Source organism: Rhinopithecus roxellana, chromosome 1 (genome assembly GCF_007565055.1).
Source record: "Rhinopithecus roxellana isolate Shanxi Qingling chromosome 1, ASM756505v1, whole genome shotgun sequence".
In the NCBI taxonomy this organism is placed as follows: domain Eukaryota; kingdom Metazoa; phylum Chordata; class Mammalia; order Primates; family Cercopithecidae; genus Rhinopithecus; species Rhinopithecus roxellana.
The window spans coordinates 89,266,365-89,289,324 of record NC_044549.1 but is presented as its reverse complement, the minus strand read 5'-3'; the positions used below and the strand labels follow the sequence as shown (position 1 = coordinate 89,289,324).

The following is a 22,960-nucleotide window of genomic DNA, read 5'->3' as shown; positions in this document are numbered from 1 at the left end:
AATACTGCTATCTGGAGGCTTGACGCTGGGGCCTGGCGGGGGCTTGTTTTTGCAGCCAGAAATAGTCTGGCCTTTGCCTTTCCAGCGGGCAGGTTGCCAGGCCAACGAGTGTGTAAACCACTCAGCCGAACAAAGCAAAACTATTTTTACCTTGGGGAACCCAAGAATGCATCACAGAGTCTACGCACCTGCCCCACCCAGCCTGGCGACCCAAGCCAGTCGCCAATGGAGGCTGGTCTCTAGCAAGCAAGTGGGAAGCAAACAGCCCTGCCCCTTGGGGACCAGCTGCCTGGCAAGGAGACCGGGTGTTCCAGAAAGGCCCAGAGTGCCCCTCTTTCTCCTCTAGCCAGAGACTAGGAGACCAGAAACTCTCACTGAGAGAGTTTCTGAAGTGGTCAGGCAAGGAGCAATAAAGGCTTAGTTTTGCCTCCTTATTCGATATGAATAACAGCAATCCTACTCATAGCAATGCCTTCCACTCACTGAAATTATGCTAGCCACAGGCACTGTGCTAACTGCTTACATATGTCATTGTCTCTTAGCCTGTAATAAATATCTCCATGAGGGACATTCCCAGTTTTCTGATGTAGAAGCTGAGACTCAGAGAGGTTAAGTGACCTGTCCAGGGTTACCCAGCTAGGATGCAGTTTGACCCCAGGCCCATTCACTACAGAGTGGATGCTCTTCTCACCTCCCTCACTGTCTCCCCACACAGGTGAAGAACAGGGAGGAGCCAGCCTCGGAGTTGTCATGGGGAGAAGGGTGCCTGTGGTCCTGCCCATGCAGGGCTATGAAGGTGTGGAGGCCGGGAAGAGATTGGGAGAGCCCCACTGCCTGCAGATACGCACACATACTGGAGAGCAAGGGTGGCACCATGCCTGGTTCTCTGATGAGTAGGAGGGAGGCCAGGGTGTAAAAGCCTACAGAACTGAATCCTCCATGAGTTACCATACTGAAGGCTTTTCTTCCTTTCTCCTTCCCTCCTTCCCTTCCTTCTGTACTCACCTCTTGGTAGGATGTAGCAGAAAGAGCACAGTCTCAATAGTCAGCTTTTGATCCCTCCTCTTCTCCACGTACTTGACTCTTTTCATCCTTCAGTGCCCAGTGTCAGCCTCGCCTCCTCCAGGCAGGCTTTCCTGATCTCCCCCTTCCCAGACAGGAGTGGGCTCATCTGACCTCACTGTCTCTGAGCATGGAACACCTCAAAGAGGGCCGCCTGTCAGTGCTAGAGACCTTCCACGTGTCCATGTTGTGCCTTCCTACCTGGGTTGAAAGCTGCTTGAGGGTAGGGGCTGAGTCTTGGGCTTCTTCATGCCACTTTGTATTACTCCTCTGCCTCCAAACCTTCCATGACTTGTACTACCCTTTGGATTGATTATTCATCCACCCACCTATTCAACAAATACTCATCAAGTGCAGTGTTAGTGATGTGAAGATGCCTGAGACGCTGTCCTGAAGTCTAGAGTCAATCAGGAAAGAGAGCTAAGAAAGCAGGTGTTTATAAACAGGGTGGTGGGCCAGGCACAGTGGCGCATGCCTGTAATCCCAGCACTTTGGGAGGCCGAGGCAGTAGGATCACTTGAGGTCAGGAGTTCCAGACCAGAGGAGTGAAATCCCTTCTCTGCTAAGAATACAAAAATTAGCCTGGTGTGATGGTGTGTGCCTGTATCCCAGCTACTCGGGAGGCTGAGGTAGGAGAATCGCTTGAACGTGGGAGGTGGAGGTTGAAATGAGCCGAGACTGTGCTACTGCACTCCAGCCTGGGTGACAGAGTAAGTGAGACTCCGTCTCAAATAAACAAACAAACCAAAAAATGAAACAGAGTGGTAAATCCCATGGAAGAGGAGGCAGACACATCATGGGAGCCAGAAAAACCCACGTTCAAATCCTGGCTCCACCACTTCCCACCTATAGGAGCTTGGTCAAGTCACTTCCTCCCTGTGCCTCAGTTTTCTCATTTATATACTGAGACTAATAACAATTCTCAACTCACAGGGTTGTAGTGAGGACTGAATGAGATGATGTAGCCTTTTCGTCCTTTCCGTCATGTTGGCTCCACATGGGCAGAGGTTGTGTCTTCCTCACTCCCAGTGGTGTCCCCAGCCTAGGGCACATGGTGGGTCATGACAACTGTTTGTGGAATGGCTGTTGCTCTGTCCCTGAGTCACAGTCAGTGACTGCCTGGTGCTGTCAAGAGGGGCTGAGAGCCCAAGAATTGGAATGATCAACCCATAAGCAAGTTTTGTGCGAGGCTTGGAACACAAAACTGGGCAGAGGTGGCCAGGTGGCAGGCAGCAGCTAGGTTCCAGGAGGTCTCATTTCCTGTATGTTAGAGGAATAAATAGTAAAAAGTGTCCTGGACCAAACCTTTTGTTCCTTTTCCTGCCAGACTTGTTCATGGGAAAATTAGCTGCTTTTAGCAGAACATGGAAAAGAGGGAGAGTATATATTGTCAGAGATTTAAGTTTCTCAATTTCGAACCTAAACATGAAGGCTTTTCATTTGGGCGTGTTCTGTTTGAGATTTGCACAAACCTGGTCTCTCTTTCTCTTTGTCTCTCTCTCTTTCTTAAAGTCTTATTTCCTTGGTTATTGTTGAAGTGGGACACAAATTATTAAAAAACAGAACAAACCACCCAACAACTAGAAACTTTGTTTTCATAGCAGCACAGACTTATATTCAGTTAGAATAATATTCTTTTGAAATTCGATATCCCCTATTCCACAGTGGTAGGAGAAGAAGAAAAAAAAGTGGAGATATCTGAAAAATTCCCCAGTGTTCTGAACTTAGGATAGAACAGAACGGGTTTTGAAATCCTGGCCTGTGTGTTTGCCTCCTGAGTCTTCTACTCTACCTTCAATCATTCTTCTGACAAAAACAGAAGAGCGAGAGGCTGTGTTATCAGTTTGCTGACTGGCTCTGAACAAAGAAATGGTGCTTTCTCTCCACGCTGTCAGTTCATTCATTGACATCAATCAGAAAATTGATTCGAGGCATGTTTGGGATTCCAACTAGTTTGTGTGCATAATGAATTCCAAGTCAATATTTTCAGAGGAATGAAATAGATAGAGGTTGTGGGGACTAATGGGGGCAGGAATGACCCCCTGAGACCTTGGGAAGCCATCTACTGTGGTCTTGGGGAGGCCACACCCTGAGATCTGCGGGAGAAGACCACATACTGTGATTTTGGGAAGGCTGCACACTGAGACCTTGGGGAGGACACCCACTGAGACATTGAGGTATTTATATTTTCCCTGGAGCTCCGGTATCTATCTGTAAAGTGGGGTGATATGGTTCTAGTCCTACTAATTTACCCTATGGAAACACATACACATGTGCAGGCATAAGTACAAGGCTATCTTAAAGCACAACAGTGTAACTGCAGTGAAATAGGAGACAATTTGGGTGTCTATTGAGAGGAGAATGGTTAAATACATCATGATACATTCCTATAATGGGAAACTATGAAGTGTTAGAAATAAAGGAGGCTGAGATGACGTGGGTGATTCTACAAACATGATGTTGAGTGAAAGAAGCCAGATTCTTTTGTTAAAAATTCATTTGCTGAAACTCTATCCCCCAATGTGATGATATTTGGAGATGGGGTCTTCAGGATGTAATTAGGTTTAGATGAAATCATGAGGGTGGGGTCCCCAGGATGGGATTAGTGCCTTTGTAAGAGACAGAAGAGAGCTTGCTCTCTGTCTTTCTCCTCTCCACATGAGAGCCTAGCAAGAAAGCAACCATCTACAAGCTAGGATGAGAGCCCTCACCAGAACCCAACCATGCTGGCACCCTGATTTTGGAATTCCAGCCATCTGAATGGTGAGAAAATATATTTCTGTCGTTTAAGCCACCATTCTGTGGTCATGGCAGCCTGAGTTGACTAATATAAATGCCTGCTGTTTGAGTCCAAGTGTATCAAGTTCAATAGGCAAAACTGAGCCATGGTATTACAGGCAGGGGAATGGTTCCCACTGGGTGTGGTGGGAGGGTCAGGAGGTGGAGAGTGAGTACTGGAAAGTGGCCTGAGGTGGCTTCAGAACTGGTCATGTTCTGTTCCCGATCTGAGTTTTGGTCACACGGGTACATTTACTTTGTCAAAATGCACCCAGTTGTGTGCTTAAGATTTGTGCTTTTTAAATGATGTGTGTTATAATTCCGTAAAATGTACACAAAGAAAAATAATCTCATTCAAAAATTATCAGTAAAAACAAAAGTCTTGTGAACAATATTTTAGTTATTTCTATATTATTAGTATCTAGCCCAGTGCCTGAATTTAAACCAGATTGTGTGTTAAATGTAAAATTTACTACAGCAACAATAAAATAAACAAGATAAAACTGTGTGTGCTATTGACACAGAAAGATATCCATATTGTATTTTGTGTTTTTTTTAACAAAAAGATTGAGCCATATTTATAGCATGATTTCATTTATGCTTTTTAAAAATTCTAAGTATATGCACACTTATCAGCAGATTTACATGTAAATAGACATATGGACATTGGAAGTGGGGTGACCATTAGTTTTTAGCTATTAATCTTTCAAAACTTTGATTTTTTAAGGATTAGGATATTTCTTTTATAAATATAAAAAATAATGGTGAAGGTAAATAAAAGAGGACAATGAAAGAGAGTTTGAAGCAGATGACATCTGCGGCCCCTGCCTCTTGCTCTGAAGTCTGTGATTAACATTGACCTGCTTCATGTCCAGCCAGATAGATGACCAGGTTTGAGTTGGACGACACTAAATCTCCATGTGATTCTTAATTTAGATCCAAAAAAGTGTCCATTCTTGTGGCTGTCATTTGAGTTTTTGGTTGTGGATTCTCTTTCTCCAAGTGGATGTGGAACTGGCTCTGGAAGCCAGGTACAATGGTGGAGTCTCAGGCCATTTAGGTGGTGATCCCCAGAACAAAGAGGAGCCCAGTCTCCTCCCCACTCCCAGGGAGATGGCCTGAGGGAAAGGGGGAGTCAGTCACATGCTTATATTCATAAATAATAGCCCTGTGGAGAGTGGCCTGAAGACACAGAGGAGAGAACAGTTGGTTCTGGTCAGGCTTCCTAGAGGAGAGGGCATCTGAGATGGTCCTTGGAGCATGAGTAGAAGTTTGCCAGGCAGAAAATGGTAGGAGAATGTTTCAAATAGGGGAAACTGTATGCATAAAACCTGGTATAGGTATATCAGGGGAAAACATGTGAAGGCTAAGGCTGGAAAGGCCGTTTGGAGGCAGATTGAAGATTTGGACTTTATCCTAGGGTAATAAGGAGCCATAGAAGATTTGAAGCAGGAGACTTAATCAGATCTAAGTAGGCAGGAAAAGCTTTCCACCCTTCCCCTTTCTTTCCTCTCTCTTATCCTGCCTTCTTGGGAGGGAGACTCCGAGCAGCAGGAATAGAAGACAGTCTGGGTAGACAAGATAAGCATTGAGGTTATGCCATGGAAGGCAGCTGCTATTAGTGACACAAAGGTTTGCTTGCCTTGTGGATGTCTTATTGGGAAAAATCCAGAGCTGGTAAAGTCATTTCTGTAAACGGTCCATAAGGCTACTCCTGATCACAGAGCACCTGAAACCCTGGGATTGGGGGAGATTGTGGTACAGGTGCAGATGGAGGGAGATCAGAGACATCCCAAGGAGGACTCTGTGTGCTTGGATCAAGGACTCAACAGGAAAGGTGGGAGAGTTCTGTCACACTGTGGTCACTGTGTGTCATCCTGATCATGTGATCATTTGATTTTCCTTTTGGAGATGGATGGTTGACCTCCATCGTTTCCTGGTCATCACTGTGCACGCAGGACACGCTGTAGAACAGCTCCCACTGGCTGGCAGTGCTAAGCAGGTGCGGAGGGGGGCAGAGACCCCAGGATGGAGGAGTGAGTGGAAGCCTGCCTGAGGCAGTTGCCACGGAGATGGAGGGAGGAGAGATTGGCAGGTGTGTGTATGTGGGAAGATAAGAGACCGGAGTTGAGGATAATTAGGGGTTTCCTATATGTGTGGCTGGGCATGATGGTGAAGAGGCAGAGGAGGGGAGGAGCTGGCATGGGGAAAAAGAGAATTAGGCTGGAACCATGGGAACATGTCCATCCTTGCTGAGGCCTGTCTCTCCAGTTGACATTAGATGGGAGGCCTAACATCAGGGGATGAAGGAAAAAATCATTTCTGCCACTTTTGGCTTCATGGGAGACTCTGTAATGGGGCTATGTCTGATGTTACTTACCGCTCTGGTACCCATCAAGGTCTCTGCAAGGAACTAAAACTTCTTAATAATGTGTGAAAAAAATACACGATGCCTCATTCTGCTCCTGCTCCCAATTTTCTGTGTGGCCTCAGGAGTCACTTCACCTCTGGGGACCTCAGGGCAACATGCAAAGCATATTTGTCCTGGAAGAAATCCTGGGCTATGGTCTGCTACTCACTGCCATGGGAGCCTGGACAAGTCCCTTCCTTTCTCTTGACCTTGGTTTCCCCGTGTGCACAGTGAAGAAGTAGAACAAGAAGAATTCTGAGGTGCCAACAAGTGCTCACCATCAGCAATGATGGCTTCCCTCACTTGCCTCCCCTCTTGCTGAGATAGCAGAGAGATGCAATGGGCTGGATCCTGAAGCATTTATGACAGAAACACCCTCTGCAAACACAAGGACTGGAAGTTAGTGTTGTCCCATGGCCTGGGAAGGCTGGTGGTGCCTTGCAAAGCAAATTGAATTTGTGTTTGAAAATTTCAGTGACCAAATAGACTGGCCTTTTAAAATTCCAAATTGGTTTTGTAGATAAATGGATCAGATTAGTAGGAAGGAAGGGAGAAACGGAGGGACTGTGCAATGTGCGTGCAATTGCTGGCAGGCAGCTTCTGCATTATGAGATTAGCATCTTTGCCTTTTGCTGGAAATAAGCCACTCTGTTCTCCCTGCCTGCCAGGAGCCATGATTTAAAACCTCTCCCATTTTCTAGCCTAGTGAGGACAGCAGCCAGAACCACAGAAACTTGTTTTAGTTGGTTTAATCTGAAGCCCCCAGGAGCATCTGCGTTGACCCACAGAAGACCTCCATGGGAAATGTCTTTCAGAGTCCAGGCCACGGATGGAGCAGGAACGGTCACCGGTCGGTTTTTCAACCACAGGATGGAGCTTCCTGTAGTCCCAGCTTCCAGGGAGGCATCCTTCATTAAGTCTTTGAGCTACATGGTCAAACTGAACTCCTTCCTGCTATTCTTGTAATGCGGCACTCAGACTGGATTCCTGTTTTTGAAGAAGTGAGTGTCTAGAAACAGGGACAAACTGGTATTTAAAAATTACTAGTTGCCTTTTTTTGTCTGTCAGTTTCCCCACAGTTGGAACAAAGCATATCTTTGAAGAAAACTGTTTAGAAGTCCAGGACAATGGGAAGATAAAGTCCCTGCCTAATAATAAAAAATGTATATTTATTTATTTATTCATTCATCACATATTTATAGAGCATCTATTATTTTCCAGGCCCTGTTCACAGTGCTAAGTATACAGCAGGGAACTAAGCAGAGAAAAATATGCTTTTTGGGTTTTTATCTTGGTAGCCTACATCCGGATTATGACAGGTGTTGAACAAAACACATAATAAGTTAGTTAATGTGTTGGATAGAAGTAAGAGCCATGAAGAAAAACAAAAGCAGGAAAGAAAATTTGAGACTGGAGATTTGGTGGTGGCGGCAGGGTGTTCAATTTTAAATAGGGGCCAGGGACAGCCTCCCTGGGAGAGTGACATTTGAGCAAAGGCCTGCAGGTGGTGAGGGAACAGGTTGTGTAGAGTTCTGGAGGGGAATTCCAGGTCACCAGCACAGCCAGTGCAAAGGCCCTGAGGTGAGAATGTGCTTGGTGTGACCAGTGAACGATGAGGAGGCTGGTGGGGCTGGAGGAAAGGGTTGAAGGGAAGCAGGCAGAGGCCATATTGGCAGGAAGGGTGCAGAGTGTCCCTCGCAGAGCACGGCAAGGACTTGGCTTTCAGTCCAAGTGATTTTGTAGCCAGGGAGGGTGTTGAGCAGAGGAGGGCTATCTCCTGACTTACAGGTGTAGAGGGATCAGTCTGAGTTCTGAGTTGAGCATGGGCTTTGTCAGGGCCAGGGCAACAGCTAGCAGACACATGAGGAAGTGACTGCAACAATCCAGGTGAGGGGGGCTGGGGACTCAGGCACGCGTGGGAGCAAAGAAGCAGACTGGAAGGGACCCAGGCCGATATGACTTGCTGACATTGAATGAGGGTATGAGGAAAATGAGGAGTGAAAGCGGGTGGAGACCAGGGGTTCAGCGTTGAACACACACAGAGAGCTTGAGGTGTCTGTTAGACAACTGAGGGGAGATGTCCCGGCCAGATAGAGGAGTCGGGAGTTCAGAGGAGAGGTCCAGGCAGAGGCAGAAATTGGGAATGGTCAGTGTGTGGACGACCATCACACCGAAGGAGCTCACCAAGGGAGTGAGCACGGATGGACGGGCACACCCTGATATTTAGAGATTGCGGGAGAGGAGCCACCATCCCACCTTGCCCGCCCCTGGGAATTGCTCTGGGAATGAGGAGAAATGCAATTCCTGCCATTCTCATGAACTACAGGAGCCTTGGGGCCCTGGGTGTGGTGAGATGTGGTGAAAGTTCCTGTTGCAGGCAGCGTTCTTGGGAAGAAGACTTTGAGAAGGAGGAACTTTGTGTGTGGGAAGTTAGCTGGGGGTCCTTTTGGGATCAAGTCCTGTGAGGAAGCAAAGGCAGCAGGATTTCGCATAGGGAGGAGTTGAGTCACGCTGCAGTCAGGATGAAGGTCTCGCCCATTGTTGGAGGGTAGGGGCTCAGGAGCAGGGCAGCTCTGAAGAGTTGCCCTGAATGAAGGCCCAGGGTGAGTCAGGGAAGGGCTTGGTCAGGCACTGGAGATGAGGTTCTCGTCCTGAGGGGACCTGGGAGGGCAGCCCAGCACTCACTAAAGCACCCAGGGGAAGGCAACCAGGCCGTCATTAGACAGTGGGGGCCGGCCAGAGTCTCTTAATAAAGTTGGTGAGTTGGGTTCCTGGAGCATCAGGATTGGTGGAATCCTGGAGCTGCGATGTGTCCAGGGTCAAGGTTAATTTTTGTGCTGTGTTTCATCATTTCCTCAGCTGCATTTTGGGAGGCTTCCAAGAGGGGCCTCAGCTATGTCAAGGGGATGAGGGAAGGGGTGCTGGGGCCTGGAGGAGGTGACAGAGGGAAGCCCAGGGCAGCAGCAGACCAGAGTCACAGAAGACAGTATGGCTTTGGTGAGCACTCATTGGAAGCTTCCAGAAAGACTTCGGGATTGGGGGCACTGGTGTGGCTTTGCTGTTGTTGAGAAGACAAAGGTTCAGGCTTGGTTAGGAACGGGAAAGGTGGAGGGTGACCTTCCTGAAGGCCGCTGGCCTGCAGGCATCATAGTTTCTCAGCTTTCCTCCATTGCTTTCTGTTCAGCTGATTGGGTAGCCAGACTTACACGGGCCAAGCCACTAAGTAGCCAGGTCAGTAAAAACCATGCCACGCTCCTTCCCCCAGCTTCTTACAATGACACATAATGCACAGAATTGTTTGTCATCTACATCAGGGCCTTGGTGCCAACTTACTCTCATTCTGGTTCTGCCACACCAGAGCTGTGTAACCTTGGGTAAGTCACTCAACCTCTCTAAGCCCTTGTTTTCTCATCTATAAGAACCATATCTATCTTACGGAGCTGTTGTGAAGGTTTAAATGAGAAAGCATCTGGGAAAGCATCTCCTTTCCTTTGTGGTATTTGGGGGCATCAAAAAATCTCAGTCCCTGTTTTCTGTCTGTGCAGTTAGAAGTCCACGACTTGGGCCTGGAGGGATGTGCCAGTTTCCCTGGCTCCCAGAGAGAGGAGGGTGCTCAGGCACAGTGTTTTGAGACCTCTTACTTGGACAAGTTTCTTATTTGTATCAAGCCCATTCTCCTCTACTCCATATTCGATTCACACCATGGGCACCGCTGGTCTCCATCCACCCAGGCTGCAGATAAGCCAACAACAATGTTATCGTGGCTGCCAGGCCCTTTGGGGCAGAACTCCTTTGTTGGTAGTCTTGGCTCCTGTGAGGGTTCCGGGTGGCTCTAGGTTCAGTTGGGTTGAGAGGGCCTGAGGCAGGGCCCGGTTCCTGGGGGATGTGCAGGGAGCATTCACTGGATGAATGAGAGTGAGGGCTCTGTAGATGGTGGGGTGAGACCTTCATCCAACAGGAGCTGAACAGTAGCCGGCTTCTCTGAGACAAAAAGAAATAACCAGACCAGGCACTGTTCAAGGTTCTGCCCCCTGGGAGTACCTCTCCTCACCACGGTCCTTCAGGGATGATCTAGAAAGAGGCTGCAGTGCTGTTGTGTCCACTTTAGGACTTTGAACTCAGTCTACCCTGATTCTGAAGCCATAGACTGTGATGTTCTACTACTGCCCACATCCCACTTCATTTAATCACCAAGCTTTTGCTTTAATATTCTTCTGAAGGGCTCAGTCCAAAGATAAGAAACTCTTCTCACAGAAAATTTCTTTGTTCAGGTGAAAATGATCTCCATTCCAGACCAGGTCTCCACATGCCTGCTCATGGATAGGACAGGTGTCCTGAGATTCTGTTCTGCTGTTGCCTTCCCACATGCCCCTTTAAATACTTGAAGACAGTTATTGAGCCTTGCTTCTAGGCTTTTCCCTCACTATCATGTTCAACTGCAGTCTGACCACATGGTTCCTTGATTCCCTTCTAAAGCTCTGCCGTACCCTAATCCTTCCTGCAGCCATGACATATCCCAAGACAGACACCCACCTGTGAGATTACATAGATTTTATTTCCAAGAACAAACAACGTTCTCAGACAGCAATCAATGGATAGAGTCAGCTCCTGGACAGCTGTGCTAATTTCACAAATGTTTCATGAGCACTCAGCACATGCAGTACACGAGGTGTGCAATGATTCATATTCGTGGATCCCTGAGGGCCAGTTCAGGAGGAGCTCTCAGAGCCCACTCATTTCCGTCAACAGCAGGGAGGCAGAATGACTGTCAGATGTCAGGCACAGCGTGGGTGCCTCTTTTCCCTGACCCCAACCTCCTTTGATTCTATAATAGTAAGAGGCAGGGACCAGTACTAGTCTCACACTATTATGGGTCCTAGAGCTAATGCTGCTTGTTCCTGCTGACACCACGGATGGTAGGTGTTGATGGGTACATTATTTGCCCCGAGTCACTCAAGCACACTGTTGCAGACAGCACTTCCGTACTGATGCCAAAGCAAGATTAGAAAGGTCTAGCTGTTGGTTTGTTCATCTTCCATGCATTTTAAGAGCTTTTTATTAACTTACTATTATGTGACCTAAGTAATGTTCAGAAAATGACTGTCATTCCTGCTGATCACCACTCCCTGGTTACGAAGACACAGCTCAGAGTTGTCTGCATTTTTGCAGCCTAGATTTCGGGTCCTTGTAATGCTCAATTCTCTTTAACATTTTGTTCAATTTGACATTTAAAGAATTTTCTGTGGTTGTTCCTTTTAAATGCTGAGGAGGGTTTTAGGTAAGCATATATTGCTGCTTAAAAAGTACTCAAGATATAATGGTGGTATATTGTTTTAGTCAAATTGCAAGTATTCTGTCATTAATTTATCATTTATCATGTTTTGGCTCAAATACATACACATATGCAAACACGCATAAACAGACACAGAAATGGATGCTCACACACATGTTTAGGGTAAAATATACACACAGAGAAAGGCACACAAATGATAATCCTATTTACCATGGGGACAATTCTATAAGGGCTTAAAATCATTGCTTCTTGTATAAAGGTATCAAAAGACCACATTTCTTCCTCAGGATCATGGTCTTCCTTGTGTATACACAGTAATGAAATTTATATGACTCTCAAGTATCAGAAATCCAGTGCTCCTACCAGCCACAAAAACCTATTTGTGAGGACTGAGTCACCTAAAGTGTTTGTGAAATTGTGAATAATGCTGAAGATTGCACTTGCATGCTATCGGCGATGGGCATTCAGTGAGGAGGGTGAAGACAGTAGAGAGAATAAAGACACGCTCTTTACGGAGCAGCTGGGAGCCATCTCTGTTCAGTGTGGCCATCCCAGACAGGCCAAACTTTAGGACACTGACAAAATAGTCCTGATGCTTCCCTGGTGAAGGCAATCCCAGGTTGTCATTGAGGAATATCATGGCACATCCCAGGTGCATTGCTGGGATGGGGAAGTCAAGGCATAGGGCAGTTTCATCGCCCTGGCCAGAGAACCCCAGGTTCAGCTGCAGAGGAGTGATTACCAAGAATGCTGTGGAAGGAGTGGGACCCGTAGAGCCTCAGGGACCAGCTCACAAGTTCTGTGTTTAGACTCATGCAGAGGAGGATGATCTTCCAAGGGCTGAGGTTGAAGGGGTGTCAAACTCCAATGGAAAAGGTTTAGGAAAAGACCTTTTACAAATCCAAAGATGTTTCACAGTGGGCAAGGCTGGTGTGGCAAACTGTAGTGGCCCATGTGGCTGGGTTGGGAGCCAGCTCTGCCCATGAGGTGCTGTGTGGCTTTGCGGTGTGGCCTCACAATCCCAGCTTTGTTTCTTCCCCTGGGAGATGAGGCTGGTGCTGCTCAAGACCTCAGAGGCCCTGCCCAGCCTGAGTATCTGTATATAATATCCCCCTTGGGGAGGTACTCTCCTTGTGGTTATGACCTTTTTTCTGCATGCCCCCTACGATACTTAGGACTCTGCCTCCTACTTAGGACTCTGCCTCCTACAGCTGGGCAATGTAGCTCAGTGGTCAGGCACTCTGACTGGAGAGTCAGACTGACGAGGGTGTGAATCTATCATCCTGCTCAGAAAAATGGGCATGATACCAGTGCCCCTCTCAAAGGCATGCAGTGAGGACATGAGTAACTAGAAGCATCCACAAGAGCTTGGCCAGTAGAAGGCTCTTGTGGAAGAGGAGCTCCCAGAACCCGGTGGATTGGGTGCCGAGCAGCTATGATGAATGGTATAGATGTTTCCTTTTGTTGTATTCAAACTGGTAACAATGGGCCTGCTGTTCTGGGAGGGGCCTGAGGGTGGTCCATCAGAGCACATCGGTCCAAGCACACTAGAAGGGCAGACATCTCTTTGGCAGGACGTCTGGACCATGGACAGGGATCTGAGTGAAGATGACAGTAAGTAGAGCCTCGAAGATGGCATGGAAGACTGTGTGGAGATATTTTAGCCTGCATTTGAGGAGGACCTAATCTGACCTTTAATATGTTGGAAGTTGTGTATCTATAGTTTTTTCTAATAAGCTCTGTAGCTAGCACTGTGTGAACTCTTCCATCTGCCCTAAATGCAGTCCTGGGTCTGCATCTGGGTTGCCGAGAGCACCCCTTTCTTCCTTCTTCTCATATGTAAAACCTACCTGTAGCTTGCAATCTCTTCTTCTGTTATGTGCCTTTGGACAATGGAGAAGGAAGGTGAAAGACGCAGTTGAGAAGTTTTCTCTCTATCACAGTGACACTGTGCAAACCGTATATTCTTTTTCCTTTTTTTTTCTCCAGTTGACAGTATCTCCTGCTCCCAGCCAAATGTAAATGAGATTTTCAGGATTCTTATTTCAGTCACAATTGGATTCAGTTCTTAGATGAGGTTAACTCTACGGAAAGGTTGGGAAAAGTCTTCACTCATGATCTTTCTCTGGCAAACAGCTGGCTCGTTCATTATCGCTCATGAAACATACCCCAGGTGACCCCATCCTGTCACTACCAGGACAGAAATACAATGGATTCTCAGGGCTATTTAAAACATGAAGAAGGAAGTGATATTTCAGGAAGAAATGTGCTATGTTTTAAAAAAGGAATTTTTGATTCCGAATTTGAAACAGGCAGTGCAGTGGGGTGGTGTTGGGGGGGCGGGGGGAAGAGCAGGAGACTGAGAAGTGGGAGGCCAGGGTTCAAGTCCTGACTCTGCTCTGAATTGGCTGTGTGATCTTGGGCAAATCACTTAACCTCTCTGAGCTGCAATTTTCTCATCTATAAAACGAGATTGGTTTAGGAGGTCTCAATCTGAGGACCACGAGGGTGTGGGCAAAGTGTTTTCTGAACATGCTTTGTGGGGAATGTAGAGAGAGGTCTATAGCTTTTGTTTGAATCCAGAGAGACCCATGACACTAACACACCTTCATAGTCACCAGACTTGATGACATCAGAGCTTCTTTGCAGGCATAATACTCTTTCTTGTCTTTAATGTTGGTATCTTAAAGCTTGAAGTTTTAGACCTGAAGTAGAATATGAAATTAACCTATACTAAACTTAGAGAGCTCAATTTAAGTTTTGTTGGAATCTTTTTTCATATTGAAGTGGAAGACTGCCTGGAGATATTTTAGCATGTATTGGAGGAGGAGGACTTAATCTGACCTCTAATATATTGGAAATTGTGTATCCATACTCTTATTCTAATAAGCTTCAAATAACATTCTAATGCAATCTTTTTTCTTCAAAACACTGTTTATTAGCAGTCTTTCCATTTATGATTAGAGTTTCTCATAGTAGCAATGGACTAGGTCAGATATGGACTCAAACCTATGCTCTGCCTCCTAGTTTCTGGGTGACTTTGCTCAAGTCACTTAACCTCTCTGAACTTCATTTCCCATAATTTTTTTAAAGGGATGGTGTCATCTTGCAAGATTGATCAAAGTGTCATTGGCTACAAAGTGAGTGCCTAACACATCACCAGCCCAGAGTAGACATGGAGTCAATATTGACTCTAGGAAACGATCAGGTCCCCAGAACTTTAAAAGTAAACTGCTATTAATGGAAAATACTATCTCCTGTGAAGTTCCTGTTTTGACCTCATGCCTTTTGGTGAGCAAGGTGAGAGAAAGGTGGTCTTTGGCCCCATTACAAGTCTAGCAACCCTGAGTCTTTCATAGGGTCATGCTGAGTGCTGGTCTCAGATGTGATGGAACGCAGGTGAGCACTTGGGGTACACTGCAAGGTATGGGGGCACCCAGGGAAGCTTTTAGAAAAACTTAAGTTAATGAAATCAGAAACTAGGTAGATTTTTTTTTACTCCCCAGTGTCAGAAAGGGAGCCCGCTACAGGCCTTACGTAATTTAAATGTGCCTGTTTAGGGGAGAGGTGATTGCCCATTTTATCCCCTTGAGTTAACTTTGCAGGCACTAAAGTATTGTCCCCTCACTGTTCAGGTCTATAATGTGAGCGACTTCAGAGGGAGGAAACCTTCCTCTGGTGATATGTTTTGGGACCAAAGTGCATGGATAGGAACATTCTGGGATGTGGCACCCACGTGCAGGTCTCCTCAGAGGCCTTTGATCATCACCCTCAGGTGCTGACTGTCTGTGACAGCATCCCTGACTAGGGCAGCATCTCCCACTTTGGCTGGCACACTTCCAGTGATGGGCTGGTCCTATTTTTATAGCCAAGACTGTCCAAAGTTCTTTCTTACAGTGATTCGCTATCTCTCTACCTGGAGCTTCTACATTTTGGTCTTGATTCCAGGCCCCAAGTCTACTCAGAATGTCTGCTCCCTGTTTAAAATAAGAGCCCTGTAAGTCTTTTCTTTTCTAGCCTAACCAGATGCTGTTTCTTCAACAGTCCCAGATGTAATCACTCTTTTCTTTAAGTGTAGCATCCTAGCACAGAGCAGAAGAGAAAAGAACCCCTCCTTTATTCTATATACCATATCTCTTGTGATGGAACTTATTTCTTTGATTGCAGACTGAAACCTCTTCCAGAAATGGTGAGCAAGAGCCTCTTCAAGTAAGATGGTCTATAAATGCAGCCCCTGGTAATTCTAGGAGGCAGCTTTTCTGGTCTAGGACTATAAGACATGGGTTGCACCTTTTTACTCCTGGGCATGAGTCCCTGTGGACGGGGGCAGGGTTGAGTTCATGAGTGAGAGCCCTGGTCTGAGGCCACGTTGCCATCACCACCCCTGACCCAGTGCTGAGGAGCTGGGACTCTCCCCTGGTACCCCGGCCAGCTCTGCTCCCAGAAAGCTTGTTCATTAGAATGCCGCTGCCCTCCACGACTAGGGATGGCAAGCTTTCAGTACCAAGACTAGCTTTCAGTCTCTCCATGTATCTCGGTCAGAAAGGGTGCTGGACTTCTTGGCAAGGACCAAGCTGCCATTAGCAGTGGCGACTGATGCGAGATCTCAGTGTTTTTCACACATGCCCTGGATGGAGGCACGCCACCAGAATGCAGCCTTCCTGGCTAGGTCAGCCCTGGCCTCTAGGGGGCCCATCTGGTCTTTCCCACAGGCTGCATACTTCTGGAGGGGGATAGTGGTTCTGGTAGCCCCTAATGGGAAGATACAGCATCTACTTTGAGGAGGAGTAAGAAATAAAATGCTTTAATGAAATTGTTACAGCTTAGGCAGGATACCCAGGGCTCTCCTGAATCAGTTTCCAGAGTCCCCTCTCATGCATTGTCTCATTTGCTCCTCTCAGTGACCCTACTCCCTTCAGCCCTGCTTTTAGGGAAAGGAAGTCAAGGCCCTAAAAAATTGAGTGGTTTTTCCTCCCCAGAGACTGCATAGTGGGTTAAGTATTTTGTGCCATGCTCATTGCTGGGAAAATGAGGATGAATAAAACATTGATCTACCTTTGGGGTACTCCAAGTCTGGTGGGGGACACAGACCCCAGACGGACGTTTTACAAAGGATTCTTAAAAAGTCATTTGGCAGAACAACAGTGGAGAAGTGGAATGGAGTGCTAAGGGACACAGGACAGGGAGCTGCACTCAGACACCTTTGGAGACGGTGAGGTCTAAGCTAAGTCAGGCTGGAGGGGGTGCCCAGGGGTGCCACGGGCAGGACCAGCCCCAGCCAGGGCTGGGGAAATGGCACAGTGTGTGTGAGGGTGAGTACAAATGTCCGTATCATGAAGCCACAGGGCACCTCTGGAAAGCCCAGCCCCTGTGTGGCCCTGTCTTGGCATCACAACACTTTCTAAGAAGCATTAATTTCACATTCCAAATAATTGAAAAATATTGACAAATAACAATCTCAAATAATTGAAAATGAAAATTGCAATATTTGCTGCATTCTTGCTTGGCAACCCAGGGCGGCCTACACAATTTAAAGCAAAACTTCTCCCAACTCTTCACCCATTTCTCTTGATGTTGGTCTCACCACATGGTGAACATTTGCTCCTCCAAATATTTTCTCAATGGCTCTCAAACCAAGTACTCATGCTTCTCTCTCCAGCAGGCTTGCCTTTCTCCTTCCTTCTTTCTTTCTGCTCTCCTTGTCTCTCTCCTTCCTTTTTTTCTCTGTTCTTCTTCCCTACTGTTGCCTCCTTCCACAGTTAGCTGCCTTACCTTCTCTCATCCTGGTCTGCACCCGTAGGAGGCTTTTCCCTGGCATAAGGGCAGATGAGAATCCTTTCTTCCTCTCTTGGGGGTAAAGGCCATCTAATGTAGGGATATTACCTGCCAAATTCAGGAGCTTGGATTTAGCTGTGGGTAACAGTGAGTCACTGCAGGGGTTAGGTGAGGGGATGATGTGATCAGGTTTTCTGGTCTTGCTAGAAAGTCCTGTAACTAGTGTGGCCAATTATTTGTTTGTTCTTTATGGCAAAACAGAACTTCTTTCTTTTCTTTCTCTTATGATCACCTCTCTCTTTCTCAAGTTGTTTTTATTTGTGATAAAATATACATGACATAAAATTTACCATCTTAGCCATTTTTAAGTGCACATTTCAGTAGTACTGTTCATTCACAGTGTTGTGCAGCCATGACCAGCATCCTTCTCTGGAACTCCTTTCACCTTGTAAATCTGAAATTCTGTCTCTATTAAATAATTCCGTATTCCCTTCTCCCCACAGCCCCTGTCAACCATCACTCTACTTTGTGTGTCTGAGTTTGACCACCTGAATCTTTTTGGCATCATCTCAAGTATAATTCAAATCATGAGGCATTTGTGCATATCGACAATATGCCCACTGTGGTAGGTTTGTTGTTCCCCTAACACTTACGTGTGCCTGTTGTATTCCCACTCTTTGTTTGAGTGTTGAATGCCATTCTTTTCTTATACGGGAGAGGCACCCCTGTCCAAAAGGGGCCTTCGCACTTGTCAAAGGAGACAATGTATGAAACAAACTCAAGTAAGATGGTGATGGGAAGCCCTTTGGGCACACTTCAGTGCTTTTAAGATGATTAATGTGGAATTAGGGGCAAAGGACATTGATTTCCTTTCTCATCTGAAGTCAAAGGAATGACATTTTTAAAAGGAGAAAATTAAAGGGGTTACCCATTAATAATGCCTTTCTCCACAAGGAAAATTCCTTTCTATACAAAAGAAAAATATCTTGTGACTGGTGAGCTGAAACGCTACCTTGGCGACTCTCTTTGCAAAGTCTTCTCAGCATTCAGTTGATGCTGTTTGCATGGAGCCAAAGGAAGTTCAGCTAAGTAAAAGGGTCACTGGGCTTGGAGACAGGATCTGAGCTCTAAGTGCAATTTCTATCTCTGCCATGCGTGTGTGAGCAAGTTGCCCCAAACCACATCTTTCAGCCTCATTTCATTCTCTGAAATAGGGAAAACTGGTTATTATGAAGCACAAAGGAGATCATGCCTACGTTGTCCTTTTGGAAGCCACGGGACACCATGTGTGTGTTAGGGCAGGGTGGCCCAGCTGGACAACTGCCTGAAACTGAGCTGCAACACCATGGGAACAGCACTGTGGCTGGTAGCCCCTTCTGAGTGCCCCATGCTGGGTGTCACACAATGCCCCTTGACATCCACATTCCCTGTTGAGCCCGTCAAGATCTGTACAGGAAATGACACATCCTCCTTAGTTCAGTCTGGAGTCCTTTATTTTTGTACATAACAGAATGGTGAGATTAATTTAGCTCTGACGAGCTGTAGCTGCCCTGAGAGGTCAGGGTGGCTCCTGGTTGAGGAATGGAGTCTGAGTTTCCCGCCTCTCATTCTTCCCCTCTTCCTGCTCCTTTTGTTTGGTTTCCAGCAGGACGTTGCAGCTGCATGGTATTTCCCCGTCTTCTTGTCAAGAGGAATATTGATGCCCCAGCAGACCCAAGACTTCTGGGTGGGTGGGGGAACATCCCCAGGGGACAGGGCTGTGACAGTCTTTCTATGCTTGATATTTTCACTGTTGTCTCCTGGTTTAAATGAGCACAAAGAAAGAGGAAGACCCACCCTCCTCTGGTTCAAGGCAGTGACTGGGTTTTGTTATAGGGCAGGCACAGGACGAAGGACTATGCACACATTGTCTCATTGCTTGGGTATTAATATCATCTGCTCTGTTTTGCAAGGAGGGAGTTGAGTTCTTCAGGGATGTGTGGCTTACCTGGTGTCACATAATGTGGAGAGCCTGGGCCCAAGGTGACATGTCAGAACCCATGTTTCTAACCATGCTGCCTCTGGGTTTCTGACTCCGGTCAAAATGTGGCAGAATCATTGGCTCAAAAAGATGTGTTTTCCTAATTACAAAGGCACTCTACATCTGTGAAACTTTTTTCTATTTACCTTCCTAGTAGATTTTCTACCAGCAGGAAAAAACCTTAGAGATGCAGATAGTATTTCTTATTGTCAGAGGACAAGAATATCCTCAATTTGGGAGGTGGTAGAGACGGGGTGTTCATTCGTCCTAAGGGCATCCCCTCCTTCCTCCACTGCTTGGGCCATGTATTTCAGGGCTACAGTCCAGCCCTGAACTTGATCTTTAATTCTGATAATGGAGCTGACAGAAACTACAGTGGACATGCATGGGCCTTTGCCCCAGAAAGGCTCAGCTTTCAGCTTCTACCTTTCTGATCCCCTCAAGCCCATTCCCAGGAGAATGTCCAAGTAGACACACAGGTGAGTGTCTAAGTCAGGGATGGGTCAAACATGACTCAGAGAGCCGAATCAGACCCACCACCTATTTTCACAAAGTTTTCTTGGAACGAAGCCACACTCACTTATTCAATTGTGTATTGACTATGGCTGCTTCACACTACAACAGCCTACAACAGCCAACTTGAGTAACTGAGACAGAGATTGTACGGCCTGCAAAGTCTAAAATATTTACCACATGGCTCTTTATAGATAATTGTTGCTAACCCTTGGGTCCCTGGTGGCTAACATAGCTTCAAATGCTACTAAACTAATTAGAAGCAAAGCAATATTGAGAATCAAGATATTAATAGTAATTCCAGATGAACTGTCACACTGGAGATTTCAACGCACATTGGCAGGCATCAGTTTGAAGCTTTGGGATGATGTCACTTTGCATCCCAGCCACATCTATCTCAGATCTCTCCCCTGTTTCCTGGCAGAACCATTTGCTTACAAAGGTGGGTTTTCCTGCTTAGAAAGGTGCTCTCTACATCACGAACCTTCTATCCACTTTCCTTTGTGGGTTTTCTGCAAGGAGAAAAAACCTTAGAGATGCAGATAATAGTTCTTATTCTCAGAGGACAGGGGCATTCCTAATTTGGAAGGTGGCAAAAGGGAGTGTTCATTTGTCTTAATGACACTTCACTCCCTATATCATTCTCAGCCATGTGTTTCAAGATTTCCTTCTTCCTCACCTGCTGACAGCTACACTTCCAGATTAGCCTAGGTTGGTCTCATTTAAAAGAAGACTTGCTATTGTCTGGTTTTTATTTTTATTAAACTTGAAAGGACAGGGCATATTATTTTTACTTTTGTGAAGGGAGAGAGCTACAGGCTTTAAATAGGTTCCTCCCACCAAAAAAAAAAAAAAAAAAAAAAAAGGCTCTAGGAGATGGGGCAGTTCAGCTGGAAGTCTGACCTGAGTTTGCTTCAGTGACTGAGACAGTGTCCCCTTCCATGACCATTTCACAGGCACCATTTGAAGTCAACTCCTGTGACTGACTTGGCTGCTAGACAGAGCCAAGGAATTCTTGTCCCCTAGTGTGAGGGATTATAGGAACAGTTTTAAGGGGTGGCCCAGTGGGCTGGAACTAGAATTCTTGGTCCAGAGGCCTCTGGGACCTCTGTCCTGCTCTAACTCCACAGCTGTGTGACCTAGGATTACTGGAGTAATCTCTCTAAGCCTCATGTGCCTCATGTCAAGTGGGGTCAGAAGTGCTGCCTTCCACACCCCCAGTTGGGAGTGTGGGATAAGGCAACAGGTGTGGGAAGTTGTTTCATGAACCATCCAGTGCTTCAGGGGCCAGTTTCTATATTATGTTTTCCTCCTTGGCATCTCAGGGCCACACCTATTTATGTATCTATGTCACACCTGACAGGCTAGGACGAGGTTTTGAAAACAGATATATAGTGAATGACTTTTTCGTAGTTTTGCCTCATGAAAAGTACAGATACTACTCAATCTACAGTGAGGTTATGTCCGAATAAACCCCTCATAAATTGAAAATATCAGAAGAGTCAAGAAGGCATTTAATACACAAGGCAGTGGTGAAGTGGAAGCTGTGGTTCACTGCCACTGCCTGGCATCACAAGAGTGTATCATATTGTCTATTGCTAGCCTAGGAAAAGACCCAAATTCAAAATTTGATGTTTGGTTTATAATGAATGCGTATGGCTTTTGCACCATCATAAAGCAGAAAAATCAATTAAGTCCAAACATCCTAAGTTGGGGACTGTCTGTACTTGGAAAGAACATGAACTTTGGAGTCAGACAAGTCTAGGTTTGAATCCAGCTCCACCCACCACTTGCTGGTTGTATGATCTTGGGCAAGTCACAACCTTTCTAAGCCTCAGTTTCCTCATTGGTAGAATGGGGGAAGGCATTAGTGTATCAGTTTGGGTCAACCATGAAACAGACACCAAGATGGCATTGGATGTGCAAGGGGTTTCTTGAAGATACCTGTGAAGAGAAAAGAGGAGGGAATGTCTTCAGACTGCAATGCAAGTCTGATATCTATGAAGGGAGAGAGGGAAGGAAGGAGACTAAGCAGGAGTAGTCTCAGACTCCATGTGGCTCCAAGAAAGTCTTGGTCAAGTCTGCCTGGAATCCCAGAGCAAAGATTGTCCACTGGAGGAAGCTGCATAACAACCCCCCATCTCAGTGCCTTAAAACAACTGCAATGTTATTATATCTCATGATTTTGTGGGTCAGGAATTGGAGTAGGGCTCAGCCAGGAGATTCTTCTGCTCCACATGGTGTTGATTAGGGTCATCCAGTGGCATTCAGCAGGTGGCTGATATGGCTTGAGGAGTCCAGGATGGCTTTGCTGGTTTGGTGGTGATGACTGGAAGGCTGAACTCAACTGGACCTCCTTCCATGTAGTCTTAGGGTCTCCTCATGGTTCCTCCAGCACAATAGCCTGACTTAAAGCTCAGGGTTCCAAGACAAATGTTCCATGAGGCAGAAGAAGCTGCAGTCTTTTAATGCTTCCACCGTATTCTCTTAGTTGAGGCAATCACATATCTTCCTAGGTTCAATGGAAGGGAAGCATCAAAGAATACATGGCCATCTGTAATTCACCACAGTGAATTACAGACTCATGAATGCAATAATGCATATTCACAGAGTAGGTACCCAGCAAATAGGAGCTGGCATTCTTGATGTTTCTCATTGCTATTATTACTGCTGCTACCACCACCTGCCCTGCAGATGTATTCTGTGTCCCAAGGATGCCAGAGTGAGTCTGGCTTAAACTGTGAGACTTTTTATAATGCACCCACCCTCATTTTTCAGCTTCCTGTGAAACCCTCATCAGCCTTCCCCTCCCTGCCCAAGGCTCAGGAATGCTTGTCTTTCTGCAGGTGTGGTAGACCTCAGTTTTGAGGCTGAGAGTCCTCTGGCACCCCCCACAGAGCTCCTGGAGAGACTGCCTGGCTATGACTGGCTTCTTCAAGCAGGCAGTAAGTCCAAGGGGGCTTGATTCTTTGGGCTTCTTCCTAGGGCTCATGCTGGTTGGGGGGATGTCTCTGGAAAAAGGTGGTGCTGAGATAGCTCCCCTTTCCCTTGGGGGACCCTGGGAAGCCCCTTATCAAGAGTAAGTGGAAATAGGAAGCAACAGGGCATA

The 22,960-nt window shown here is 46.4% G+C and overlaps 1 protein-coding gene across 2 annotated transcripts in view; it reads left to right on the top strand.

The window, feature by feature from the left end:
• The first annotated feature begins 5,788 nt into the window (after positions 1–5,788).
• SSUH2 (ssu-2 homolog) overlaps positions 5,789–22,960 on the top strand; it is a 32,342-nt gene continuing 15,170 nt past the window's right edge. The window contains exons 1-2 of one of the 2 annotated variants that reach the window (XM_010369909.2): positions 5,789–5,876; positions 22,698–22,796. Coding sequence is in view for 1 of the 2 variants with exons in the window: in XM_010369908.2 (XP_010368210.1) it covers positions 13,130–13,157; positions 22,698–22,796 (127 nt within the window). In the remaining variant the exon portion in view is untranslated. Of the gene's footprint in view, positions 5,877–13,095; positions 13,158–22,697; positions 22,797–22,960 lie in introns of those variants that run through there. The other variant, XM_010369908.2, reaches the window with a different exon arrangement.